The 13073-nt window shown below is 29.8% G+C and overlaps 2 protein-coding genes across 2 annotated transcripts; one reads left to right on the top strand and one right to left on the bottom strand.

Moving 5' to 3' along the window:
* The first annotated feature begins 1991 nt into the window (after positions 1-1991).
* Positions 1992-8934, top strand: LOC106433271 (jasmonate-induced oxygenase 1-like). The gene is made up of 5 exons (XM_013874122.3): positions 1992-2448; positions 2778-3025; positions 7640-7970; positions 8313-8605; positions 8698-8934. The coding sequence occupies exons 1-4, from the start codon at positions 2110-2112 to the stop codon at positions 8565-8567; spliced, it is 1173 nt and encodes a 390-aa protein (XP_013729576.1). The 5' UTR covers positions 1992-2109; the 3' UTR covers positions 8568-8605; positions 8698-8934.
* Positions 8935-10226: 1292 nt separating this feature from the next.
* Positions 10227-12709, bottom strand: LOC106433279 (PHD finger protein ALFIN-LIKE 2-like). The gene is made up of 5 exons (XM_013874130.3): positions 12426-12709; positions 12311-12343; positions 12005-12227; positions 10866-10992; positions 10227-10768 (listed from the first exon to the last, which is right to left on the bottom strand). Exons 1-5 carry the CDS (start codon positions 12520-12522, stop codon positions 10496-10498), a joined length of 753 nt encoding a protein of 250 aa, XP_013729584.1. The 5' UTR covers positions 12523-12709; the 3' UTR covers positions 10227-10495.
* Positions 12710-13073: the final 364 nt, after the last annotated feature.

Below are 13073 nucleotides of genomic sequence, written 5' to 3'. Positions count from 1 at the left end.
TGTTGCTTGTGGTCTTTCAATATGTAGTTGGTTACATTGGTAGATGTGCCTTCTATATTCAATGAACCATGTTTCCGTTATTGGGAAGCCGACCTTCTATTTATGGAACATGGTCAACCAACCATTTTATAATACGAGTTTTGCCCATAATATATGAACTGAACCATGTAAACTCTGCTTAATAATTGATCTAAAAAGTAATCTTGAATTAACGAATATAGTTGGCAAGATAATAAATAAAAAAGTTTGATTGGTTTGTTGAATTTTCTGCGGGCGCCTACTTTGCTACAGCATGCCACAAAAAATAATTATCACTTACTTCCTTGATTTTTTTTTTGTCTGTCATAAGTTCAATAATTATCATTGCACTGGCATAAATATGGATGGTTAGTCACCGTCCACTGCTAAAACAGATATAAGCCACCGTCCATTTACATAGTTAAGAAAATGATCGATACATATACAAACTCATTTTGCAGATGTGCGTACTATTCCATGGAACACGAGTCTCAATGTTAGCTCACATGTCTAAAGGACAACACATAAAGGGTTGTTGAGACGACTTGGTGATATGAAGAGACGTTGCATGCTCGTTTTTCAGATGGTCCAGCTCAGTTTAATAAGTTCATATCAACTTTATTTAGGAGGGACGTCAGGGTAAACGTCAGTTGAAGGAAAAAAAAATACTTTTTACCATGAAACAATCTAGGGGGCTCGTCAGGGTATGGTTGACTATGGCGTGCGGAATGGTTATTTGAAGAACTCTTCCCACTTTGGTGTTCGTGACGGGAGTGAGAATTCCATCCTATGGAGAAAATGGAATTGGTCAGCGAAATTGACAAAGCCAAAGCAATAAAATAAAGAAAATAGAAATGTTTATTAGAATGATTAACAAAGCCAAAAGTAGTAAGAAAGCCAGGAACGCATAACACCAATCTGCAGTGCGTCCGATTCATGCGCACAATTTTCCTAAGTTTTGAACTATTAAGAACACTTTGATATCTGAAGTAAAAATTCATTTTACACATAATAGAGATTATTAAAATTAGCACAATTCTGAGATATATATGAAAGTTAAAGGTCAACATTCTTCCAAAATGTGAAGTCACATCCCATCATGAATTTCTAATAGTTCATTCTCTAGGTTTTACAGTCTTCAAAATTTAGAATTTAATGTTATTATAAGAATTTTTCAAAAAATTAAAATTTCTGCATATACTTTAGATTTTTTTTTAGATAATTCATTCAGTAAATCCACTGATATTTATTTTAAGTAACATAATATACAAATATTTTATGTTGATTATTAATGAAAATGTAGTTGAAACTTTAATTGAATACCATTCAACTTTAAAATCTCTTAATCCTACTTACAAATATAAAATACAACAATGTTGGATTTTAACACATAAGTTTTTTAATTATTTTCTGAATTTTGATTGGATTATATTAAAATTATGAATTGAATATCTCCCCTTTTCAGTTTTAATAAAGAATGTCAAGTCACTAAATATTTCGAGGTTCATGCCAACATTCTCATACAATACAGTTAATAAACTGATCTTAGTTTACATTAAGAGAAGTTGAAAGAAACTATTGTAAACAACAGCCGGTTTTTAATGGTAAAATATCTACAAGTTTCACAAACAGTAACCATACAAAGAACTCCAAACAAACAATGTGGATGTATATATTAGTTGGAATCGTTCCACATCATTTTCAATCTTTCTATACCTATTAGACAACATTTAATAGCATGTTAAACACGTTTTATAAATGAAGAAACACATATAGCCGCAATCCTATGTGCCAGACTCTGGATTCTCTCGTCGGCTATGATTTCGGTTTTCCCTCATCGGTTACGGTTTCATCTGTTACTTTCTACAAAAAGAAAGATAGCTAACATGGCTAATTAATAAAACCACATGCAAAAAATTCCAAATATTTTTTATTATATATTTGTTAATCACGTTTCCTTCTCCTTATGGCTTTCTCTTTCTTTGTCTCTAACCATATAATCACCCTATATATAGATAACACTACTTTCAATACTTCTCATAAACAATATTACAAGAACTAGAGCAAGATCAATAAGCCTAAACAGAAAACATGAACCACCAAAACGAGATTATGATCAAGGAAGATACCACGGACGAGAACGGCCTCAACACTATGAGCGACCAAGAAAATACCAAGAAAGGCCTCGGAGAAAAGTGGCCAGAACCAACCGTCCGAGTGCAGTCCCTAGCCGAGAGCAACCTTGCTACCGTCCCCGACCGTTACATTAAGCCGCCGTCTGAACGCCCTGATCAAACTATCATCATCAACCACCAACCTCAAACTGCCGCCATCAATATCCCAGTCGTAGACCTAAACAGCCTCTTCTCCGGGAACGAAGACGAGAGGGAGAGGATGTCGGAGGCATGCCGTGAATTTGGTTTCTTCCAGGTAAAAATGGCCTTTGATGTTCGGTTCGTGGTTCAGTTGGTTTTTTTTTATTTATGGGTTTCCTCGAGTAAAAACAATGCTTTTGATTGAACTTGATTTTACAATTTTTTGTTACTCCGTTAAATTTGATATGTTAATATAAATAATCAATAATTTTAGTTAAAATTAATAAATATTCTTTATGTAATTAATTTTGTTTTAATGCGTATTTTTAACTAATTAAAATGTTCATGAGTTTTCATATTTATTGCAGCAAATTCAGTTTTGAGTATAAGAATATACTGACCTATTTTGTTTCGGTTTATACGCATGCATGGTCCTATTTTCAGGTGATCAACCATGGGGTGAGGCCGGAGCTGATGGAAGCGGCTAGAGAAGCTTGGAGAAGCTTCTTCAATTTGCCTGTCGAGGCCAAAGAAGTTTACTCAAACTCGCCAAGTACCTATGAAGGATACGGCAGCAGATTGGGTGTGGAAAAAGGAGCTATTCTTGATTGGAATGATTATTACTTTCTCCATTATCTGCCTCTCGTCTTGAAGGACCTCAACAAATGGCCTTCTATACCTTCCAACATTAGGTATTACATTAAGTCTCCCATCTTTTTTGTGGGTTTTGTCTATATAATTAACTAACTTGGTGTTCGGTATGAAATCTGAGAAATTGTACAATTAACTAAGTTAGTTGATCCTTAAACTTAGTTTATTATTTAAAACGGATCATTTATGGCAAAGTTTTGAAAATGGTATAGGGTGGTCAAAACTAGTTGGTATTTTTTTTTTGCATAATAAAAGAAGACTATCATTATGAATTTATGATTGTGGTCTTTTAAAATATTAAATGTTATATAAATTAATCAAAAGTTCAAGAAAACTATACATGTATGATGATTGGCGGTTACGTGGATGAACATAAGAAATCGTATTTGATTTTGTGATCAATTGTCACTGCTTTCTGTTTATTGCAAATAGTTGCAGTATTTCAGTCACATCTTATTCATTTAAGAGTAACTTAGGGGGCCTATTGGAAATGAAATTTGTGTGGAATCTGAAAATTTTTAAAGTTCAAAGATTTTTAAGAGTTAAGTAAATTTGATGAATTCTTGCCATATGTATTGCATAAATTGTCATTGATTATGATTGAATAGCATGAATTTCCATATATGTTTTTCTTTTCAGATTTATCTTTCAATAAAAATACTTAAATTTTTTTATTTCAAGAAATATAGTTATTTGATGTTAAAATATATTTTTTTAATATTTGAATTTGCCTTGTTTGATTTTTGTTTAAAGTTTTATAAGGTCAACCTATGATTTTTTCATGATTCTTGATTATGTTATCTTTAATATTTTTTTTATCTTTAAATTTCTTTTTACAATTATCTTTCACATGACAACAAAAATGTAATACACAACTTTTTGTGTTTGTATATTTGTGTTTTTTGTTACATAGATTCTAAGAATCTTATGAGTATAGATGATATTTATAAAGTTGAGTGTTATGAGTAAAACTAAAGAAAATTTATGTCCCAATAACAAAAGAGTTTACTAGAATTAAAAAATCAATAAAAACTAAACTTTTTGAATAACAAAGGGTTTTATATAGAATTTAAAAGTCCATAAACCAATAACAAAGGATTCTAACAAGATTGTAAGAATACATAAACCAATAATAATAGAATATCTAAATTTTATAACTCCTTCAAAATTTAACTACCAATAACCCCCCCTAAGGGAAAGGCAAACCGTTTAATGTAAAGAGAGATCTTAAAAATAAATAATCCTAAATAAGTAACCTAATTATGTTTTATGTTTTCTTGTCCTTACTCTCTTCTTGTTAAATTAGCCTAGATTACTTATCTTTCTTATTATATAAAGCTTAGTTCTTCAAAGTTGCTAATTAATATGATTGCGACATGTGTCAATTAATTTATTAAGATTGTGACATGTGTCAAAAATATGTTTAAATTCTCTTTTATTAGAATTAAAAAAAAATAGAAAAAGAAAATTATTATTACATATTTTGGAACACTAGGAAAGAAAAATTATTACAAAAAAATATAGTTTATTATTTTTTTTAGGAGTTAAGAAAAGAAAAATTACTATTACATAGCTTTTTACAATTATATTTGTATGGCTCTTTTTATAATCTTTTAAAAATATTTGATAGTAAATTTAATTTTTGAAAATTTTATCTTATTATATAAAGCTTGGTTCTTCAAAGTTGCTAATTAATATGATTGCGACATGTGTCAATTAATTTATTAAGATTGTGACATGTGTCAAAAATATGATTAAATTCTCTTTTATTAGAATTTAAAAAAAAATAGAAAAAGAAAATTATTATTACATTTTTTGGAACACTAGAAAAGAAAAATTATTACAAAAATATAGTTTATTATTCTTTTTAGGGGTTAAGAAAAGGAAAATTACTATTACATAGCTTTTTACAATTATATTTGTACGTCTCTTTTTATAATCTTTTAAAAATATTTGATATTAAATTTAATTTTTGAAAATTCTATAAACAAAGAATAATTGTAAAAGCTATTTGAAAGTATTTTTTTTCTTTTTAAAAATATTTTTTATATTTTTCATTTTAAAGATACTAAAGAAAGATATTATAAGAGAAAATATTAATTTTTGTTTTCAAAAAAATTAAATAAAAACGAATTATAAAATCCTACAAGTACAAGAAATTATTTAATAAAAATCAAATAGAAAAACTAACTATAAATAAGTGATATTCCTTTTTTAAAACCTAAAAAAATAAAAATTTAAAAGTACTCTTATTATTTTCATATAAATAACTAACTTTCCTTTTTAACATATAAATGTATTTGCTACAAAAATATAAACCAAAATAAATATTATTTTCACATCTATATTTAGGTTTAAGCTTCCTCATATTATTTTCACAAAAATAGTATTGACAAGAAAAATATTATCTGAGTATTTTCTTTTAATTTCTTTAAACAGTTCAATTTTTTTATCATCCTTATTACATCTTATGATGCTAACACAAGTTTTTTTTTTAATTACAATGTTTTTATCATACATAAGTATGTGTAAATATGAGAAATATATGTTTGTATGATAAGACACAATTTATAATTAACTAAACATACTTTTTTATTGAAAATATATTAATTGTATAAAAATCTTAAAAAACAAAAACGAATTATAGTTGGAATTTTCCTTTTTAAAAAATTTAAAGTAACTTATTTCTTATAAATAACTAACTTTTATGTTTAATAGATAATTTTGTGTTAAAAAATTATAAACCAAAAATAACTTCAAATATTTTACCCGATATGATTGTGAATTTTGTGCAAAAAAAAACATTGTGTATGTATTAATAAAAATCTATCATTATGTGAAAATAAATTTTTTTTCCTTAAATCCTAAATAAAAGAAATATGGCAAATAAATTTTTCCTCTTTTAATCTTAACCAAATAAGATTTTTTTTTTCCTTTCAAATCATGACCAAGTTGAATTGTAAAAGTAATTTTTACTTTTAAAATTTAATGAAAAATATGATACTGAAAATATTTAATTAAAAATATTAGTGATGTTGAGAAAACGAATTTTGAAAATAATATGATACTGAAAATGTTTAATGAAAAATATTAGTGATATCGAGAAAACGAATTTTGAAAATAGCAACTTTTAAAAATAGTTAATATTTGCTGGAAATAATTATTTGATAGTATTTTTATTTTATAAATCCTAAAAAATTAATTATAAAATATTATGTAATTTTAATTTTCTTTTCTAACACCCTAAAACTGTAATAAAATATTTGATAGTTCTTTTCCTTAAAAAAGAAAATCCTAAACAAAAGAGATTTGTATTATATTTTTTTAATTTCTAACCAAAAGAGAATTGTAAGAAGTTATTTGATAGTGTAGAAAATTTGATGATGAATATGATACTAAATATTATTTAATTAAAAATAAATTGTAAAAATAGTATTGATATGAACTGTTAAAATCATAATTTAAAATTATTTAATAGTAACTAGAAATAATGATTTGATTGCAATAAGATTTTTCTGAAATTCTAAACAGAAGTTAATTGTAAAATTTTATAAGGTAATACTTTTCCTTTTATATAATCCTAAACAAAAATGTAAAAAAGTATTTGATAGTTTTTTTTATTGTAAATAAAAACAAGATTTATAAAATATATTTTTTCCTTTTTAAAAAAAATCCTAACAAAAGTAAACATACATATTTAATAATATTTTTAAAAAAGAATTTGATGACAAGGATGATGCTAAAGCTATTAAATTAAAAAAAATCTAAACTTAGGATGTTGTCGTGATTGGTATTTATGTGTTTAGTTTTACGAAAATCAAACACATGTTTGATATATATATTTTCATGTTTGCTCATAAAAAATTGGTTATTATTATTGTCACCGTACATATATTTAGTCAAAAACAAATCAAGCTTCATCATTATATTATTACATTTTTTATTTTTACTATGTAGTTTTTTATAATTTATTTTAATTAAAATGCTATTATGAAAAATATCATTAATAAAAAATGAATCAAGAAAATTATTTAACATCAGATAAGTTTAATAAAACATTAAATTATGACATAAGAAAGTGTATAATGTTGTCATTGCTTCTTGGTCTTATTTAACTTCCAAATTCCTTTTTATTGCATTATAATTATTAGTTCGGGTTGGATCCGATTTAAATTTTTAGGTTTGGATGTTTTTTCTAGCTCTAACAAATACTAACTGAAACTTATGTGTGAAAACGAGTTCTTAACTATAAAATAAATTTCACATAACATATGTAAAAACAATTTTAAAACAATAATAAAATGATTTTTTAAATTTTTTTATTAAATTAAAATATCAAGTAAAGCCCGTTGCAACGCACGGACCCAAATCTAGTGTAATTAATATTATATAGTTTTCAAAGAAAACAACTCCTGTTAATTCAGTTGCAATCAACCAAAGAAGTGAATTTTTAAATAAATGAATTATACTATGTACTAATCATAGTATTATGGAAAGATTCATTATAAAGGAAAAGTATTTTACTTCCTATATATACAATTATAAACTATAATCTTTTCTCCTACTTAGAGATATTAATATGAAATTGAAATCTATATATAATGCGTTCTCCTTAAGAAAATTCTCTGTTAATATAAATGTATATATTGATATAGAGAAGTTTTGGATGAGTACGGTGAGGAACTAGTGAAGCTAGGCGAGAGACTTACGAGAGTTTTATCGTCAAACTTGGGACTAAAAGAAGAACAACTTAAAGAGGCATTTGGTGGAGAAGACGTAGGCGCATGTATGAGGGTTAATTATTACCCGAAATGCCCTCGACCAGAGCTTGCCCTTGGCCTCTCCCCTCATTCTGATCCCGGCGGCCTTACCATCCTCTTACCAGACGATAAAGTTGTCGGCCTTCAAGTCCGTTACGGTGACACGTGGATCACCGTCAATTCTCACCCTCATGCGTTTATCGTCAATCTCGGTGATCAAATTCAGGTAACCCTAGTTTAACGTTTTGTTTTTCAAATTTTATTGCGTAATGTCTAAGTTTTCTTCTTCGTTTTTTTTTTGTAATTAATCTATTTTCAGTTATTTTACTAACTACAACATATATACTTATGATATATATAGAATATGAATAAAATGAAAAGAAAATTATACAAATTATGATATATATGGCAGTTGGTGAAAGATGATTCTAGTTATAGTCCCACGTTTTAGACATGTCTTAAAGATCACTATTATGACAATCAGTTTCAACTTCAGGCAATTTTCTGAAAGCATACAATGTTTATGTAACTATACTGAAGAAAACATTTATGTTTGTAAAAATGGCAGATACTAAGCAATTCCATATACAAGAGTTCGGAGCATCGAGTGATTGTGAATTCACAAAAAGAAAGGGTGTCACTTGCATTCTTTTATAACCCCAAGAGTGACATTCCTATCCAACCACTGCAACAACTAGTCACATCTACAAATCCTCCTTTATATCCTCCCATGTCCTTCGATGAGTATAGACTCTTCATTCGAACTCAAGGTCCTCGTGGCAAATCCTACGTGGAGTCTCATATATCTCCTCTCGATAATTGATATCTACTTCAAATATGTCTGACAAAAGAGAACGAAACGTAAGTTTCCTTGCTTATGCAACTCAACTACTAATGCCTACATATTAGTCTCATATTAATCTTTTTGAGCAATGTGCATATTATATGAATAGGCTATTTGGTGAGGAAATCGAAGTAATGGGATATCATATATATCGAAAAGATACCAGAAGATTCTACTGATCAACGAACACATATACTGGATATCAAGAAGAATCAATATACCGAAAATAATCTATCATAGTTTATTGTTCATGCAATTTATATATTTTATCGTCCTATATATATATTTACGATTTTAAATTGTATTATAATATAAACTCAACATAATGGAGGTTTCTTTTTATATCGTTTATCATTGTCCAAAAGTTGATATCTTCTATCTTTCCAACAACAATTACCTAATCCACATGCAGTGCTGAGGGTTATATTTGATAGGCCACAAATTACTTATCCAAATTGACAAATGTATTGTTAAATTCGAAAGACTTGACCGAGAGTATAAAATTAGATAACTAATATAATTGTTAAACCTCACTATCACTGTATCACATGATGTTAGGTTGATTCCGTGATTGTTGAAGCATTCTAATCGGTAATCATGTTTTCTCTACTATTAGTAACACCACTAATGGAGCTAATTGAAACTAGTTTTTCATGTATTGATTAAGCAACTAATCTACCAGACAATATGTTTCATTAAAAATTAGCATTACATACCAAATGACGGACATGTGAAACGCAATAAATATATAGTATCTGGTACATAGATTATTTTATGTATGTGTATGTAACGGATAATCCGTGTTGACCATTTTGTAAAATCTTGTTAGATCCGGTTTAAGTTCTTTATAATATAACTAAAGGGTATAAGAAGAAGACTGAACGACAAACTAATAGCAGGGTTGATCAGATTGATGATTTTCACCGGATTTAGAATCCAATCATAGTTTTTACTATTAATCAATGATCTAAAAATTTTGTTAACATTTTTTACTCAAACTAAATTTTTACTCAAACAAAATTTTAGTGTAATGGTCGAAAGATGTTATTCATATAACAATGTGAATACAACTTGCTTTGGTAAACTTGTAAACAACATATTTGATTTTAAGAGATAAGATTCGAAACTTGGAGATAGATTAATCTAATGAAGGGTGTTACTGTTGCGGTAAAGGGTGTTTCGAGAGTATGGTTAGCAATCACAAAGTAGGCTGTAATCTCTTACCATTCTTTCTTAGATTCTCTTTAACTATTATTATATATATGCTGTTGCTATTTCAAACACGTACCAAAAAAAACTGCAAAACCACTCTGACATATAGATACATCCCTATTTCACCAGTTTTTGTGTGTGTGTGTGTTTTAACATATGTGAACTAGATAAGGTAAAACCATTTAGAATGAGCAGATTGTACCCATTGGGCAAATCTGGGCCCGGTAAAATTGATGGTCACTATCTATACTTCCGATTGTACAAACCTAATATGTTTAGTCATCTCATTGACCTGCAATGGCTCTCTACAATCAAAATCTGCTTTGGCATCTCACATAACTTCAGAAGATAATCTCCTTAAAAATTATGAAAACAAAAATCTTAACATAGATGGAAGAGCTATCAGACAAAAAGAAAGATTAAACATAGAGTGCAAAATGCAGTTCAATGCTTAAGATTCAACTACATATACAACAAATCCCCGGCTGACACATTTGATGGAACAAACCAGTTTTCTCGATCTGAATAATAATACTTAAACAGTTTGCTACACTCTCTCAACTTCTTGAATTCCTTTTATGGAGATCCAACGAGAGAGTTTTGTATGCTTTAAAATTTAAAGGTTAAAAAAACAGAAGATAAGAAGGAAGGTTGATTAAGACATGAGAACCAGAGTCTCAGGGAGCTGGTGATGATCACTGTCTTCCTCCTTTCTTTGCACAGCAAGGAGGGCATTTATACTGCTTGATGCTGTCTGCTTTGGCGGGAGTGATCTTAACGCATTTTCCATGGTACCAACGCTCACAAACATCACAGCCAATCCAGAACTCGTCTTGTGTGTAATTGCCTCCACAGCTTCCACAGAGAGTGTCTCCATGCTCGTCTTCTTCCTCTTCATCCTCCTCCTCTTCGTACCTCTCTTCCATCAGTTTTGGTGTTGTGCTCTTTGGCTGCCCTTCTATTGATCTCTGCGACAAACCCCGTTTTTGGTTTTTAAGGAGAGAAACCGAAAAATGTACAAATAAAAAAAAAAAGGAAAGGAAGATGACTTTTTCAATGTACTACCTTAGTGCCACCGTTTCTGGATTTGCTTCCGGAGTCTGAGCTTGGTTTATTGTCTTTGATGGGTTTCCTACCAGTCACTACATCAAAGAGAGTTGGGAGATCGTTGATCAGACTGAATAGCCGCTTCCTGCAAATTCAAACTATAAGTTTATCGACATGGACATAGAGATAGAGATCTACAATCTTCATAATCAGTACACCAATGGTGAATGAATCTGGGTGATGTTTATCCAACATTATAAGCTTCTAACTATCTAAGTTAACATTATTCATCCTCGGGAATAAAGTCTACAACATTCTTCTCACTTTGGAGATCTGTTCATGTATAATGGAACTACTTGGTGATGTAAAATACAAAGTCTATTTATATGAATCTAAAATTGGTAGGCCATCTAAATGCCAAAAACAACTTCTCTCTTGAAGAAGAACAATGAAAAAATAGTAACAACAATAAGATTGTTTTGTAGATAAATTTAACAGTGATATAATGTCATTATGCAGCTTTCACATATCCTTTTTACAGGAAAGTTCTTAAGGTTCCAATGCATCGGTTTACTAGTTACTAAGATTTTCCAGATGTAACAATGAAACAGTGAAATTCATAACATGCATGCTTCACAAAATATCGTTAGTAACATGTTATAAGACTGTATATACTTGACTTTTAAGAAAATCAAGTAATAACAACCAAAAAAACCAAGTTGCAAGTTTTGTCATTACAATATCCAAAGATGCAAGAAAGAGCTGAGAAAAGTTAAGACAGATGATGAAGTAAAGCAACAATCAAGACGTCCATAAATATAAGTCAACACATCAAAACATGGCCTATGAAAAAAGATCCACACACATTCAAAGGGATAAATTACAGCAACCAAAGGCAATCAATCTCTCTTCCAAACAAGCTCAGTGATTATCATAAAAGTCTAAAAAATTTCTTCCTAGATTTCACTGTACACTTTATCCTTTAAAAGAGCCAATAAACATAACAGGAAAACAAATATAGTTTCATGTAAAAAGAAGACCAAAGCCCATTGTAACCAAGTAAAAAAAAAAAACAAGACTTGGCTTCATCAAAACTCAAAACGTTGAGAATACTGTAATAAATTGTAAGAGGGTTAAGAGAGAGAATACACACACACCTCTCGTTGCGATTAAGGCGAGCACCAAAGTAGAAAGAAACAGAGAGCAACCAACAATCACTATGGACAGCAACGAGAGAGAGCCAATCTTTCCTCTGCATACCATCTCTAGCGAAATTGATACCAAGCGCTGGCTCAGGTAGCTCCGGTGGTACTTCCTCCGCCGGTAGATTCACTTCCCACGACTCATTCGGATGTCCATACAAACACAAATTCTCCTTCTCTACACACCAAACAAAAAAAAACAAATCTCAATTAAAAAAAAAGGCGAAAACTTTCTTAACCTGAACGCTAAACCGGACTTACCCGGATCGCATTGAGAGTAAAAATCATCAACATCTGAAAAAAAAAGAAGAAATCGAATTAAGTTAGGCATTATTAGGAAGAAAGGTTGGAACTTTAGAGATGGGTTTTGGTTGACCTTTGGTTAGAGCGCGAAGAAGAGCGGCGCGGCGAGAGGTGTAATCTTTGAAGATCTCTTCGACGGTGCGAGGGTTAGAGGAGACGGCGGCGGCCATAGCTGTACAGAGATAAGAGTTTTCTTTTAATGTGTAAACGTGTAGATCAGTTGCTAGTGGAGAAAGATCGAGGTTTGTATCAATGGTTTTTGAGACAGGATGCGTTCGGACATGGAGAGAGAAAAGACAAGATGGGAGAGAGTTTGGAAGGAGATTGGAGAAGAAGAAGAAACAAAGAGAGAGAGAGGAAAAAAGTTTTTCCTTTATTTTATTGTACTTTTAGGAGTTTGGCTACCTTATTGGGCCGGGTTTTCATAGGCGTAGGCCCAAACTAATCCATCCTACCTGTACAACTACGTTTTTTTTTTTCTTTTTAACAACGGATATTATAAATAAAAGTGGAAGATCCCTTGGTTCAATGGTTTGACTAAGGGTTCATTAATGCAGTTAGGCGTAGATCTTTATAACGATTCATACAAATACATAATCAACCAAGTAGGAGGAATAAAATAAAATTTGGAAAGATTTACTCTTTTTTTTAGCCTTCTAAGCCAAGGCATCAGCAGCTTGATTTCTTTCACGATTGACCTCACTCAGATAATAAACCCATA

The sequence above is a fragment of the Brassica napus genome, chromosome C1 (genome assembly GCF_020379485.1).
Source record: "Brassica napus cultivar Da-Ae chromosome C1, Da-Ae, whole genome shotgun sequence".
NCBI classification, from domain to species: Eukaryota; Viridiplantae; Streptophyta; class Magnoliopsida; order Brassicales; family Brassicaceae; genus Brassica; species Brassica napus.
This window is presented reverse-complemented; position numbering and strand designations above follow the sequence as displayed.

Bases quoted from the DNA above. Each gene is read 5' to 3' on its own strand.
- LOC106433271 (XM_013874122.3), top strand. From the start codon at position 2,110: ATGAACCACCAAAACGAGATTATGATCAAGGAAGATACCACGGACGAG. The intron at 2,449-2,777 runs GTAAAAATGGCC...TCCTATTTTCAG, and splicing joins GTGAATTTGGTTTCTTCCAG to GTGATCAACCATGGGGTGAG. The intron at 7,971-8,312 runs GTAACCCTAGTT...TAAAAATGGCAG, and splicing joins ATCTCGGTGATCAAATTCAG to ATACTAAGCAATTCCATATA.
- LOC106433279 (XM_013874130.3), bottom strand. From the start codon at position 12,522: ATGGCCGCCGCCGTCTCCTCTAACCCTCGCACCGTCGAAGAGATCTTC. The intron at 12,344-12,425 runs GTCAACCAAAAC...TTTTTTTTTCAG, and splicing joins TCTTCGCGCTCTAACCAAAG to ATGTTGATGATTTTTACTCT. The intron at 10,769-10,865 runs GTAGTACATTGA...GGTTTGTCGCAG, and splicing joins CCAGAAACGGTGGCACTAAG to AGATCAATAGAAGGGCAGCC.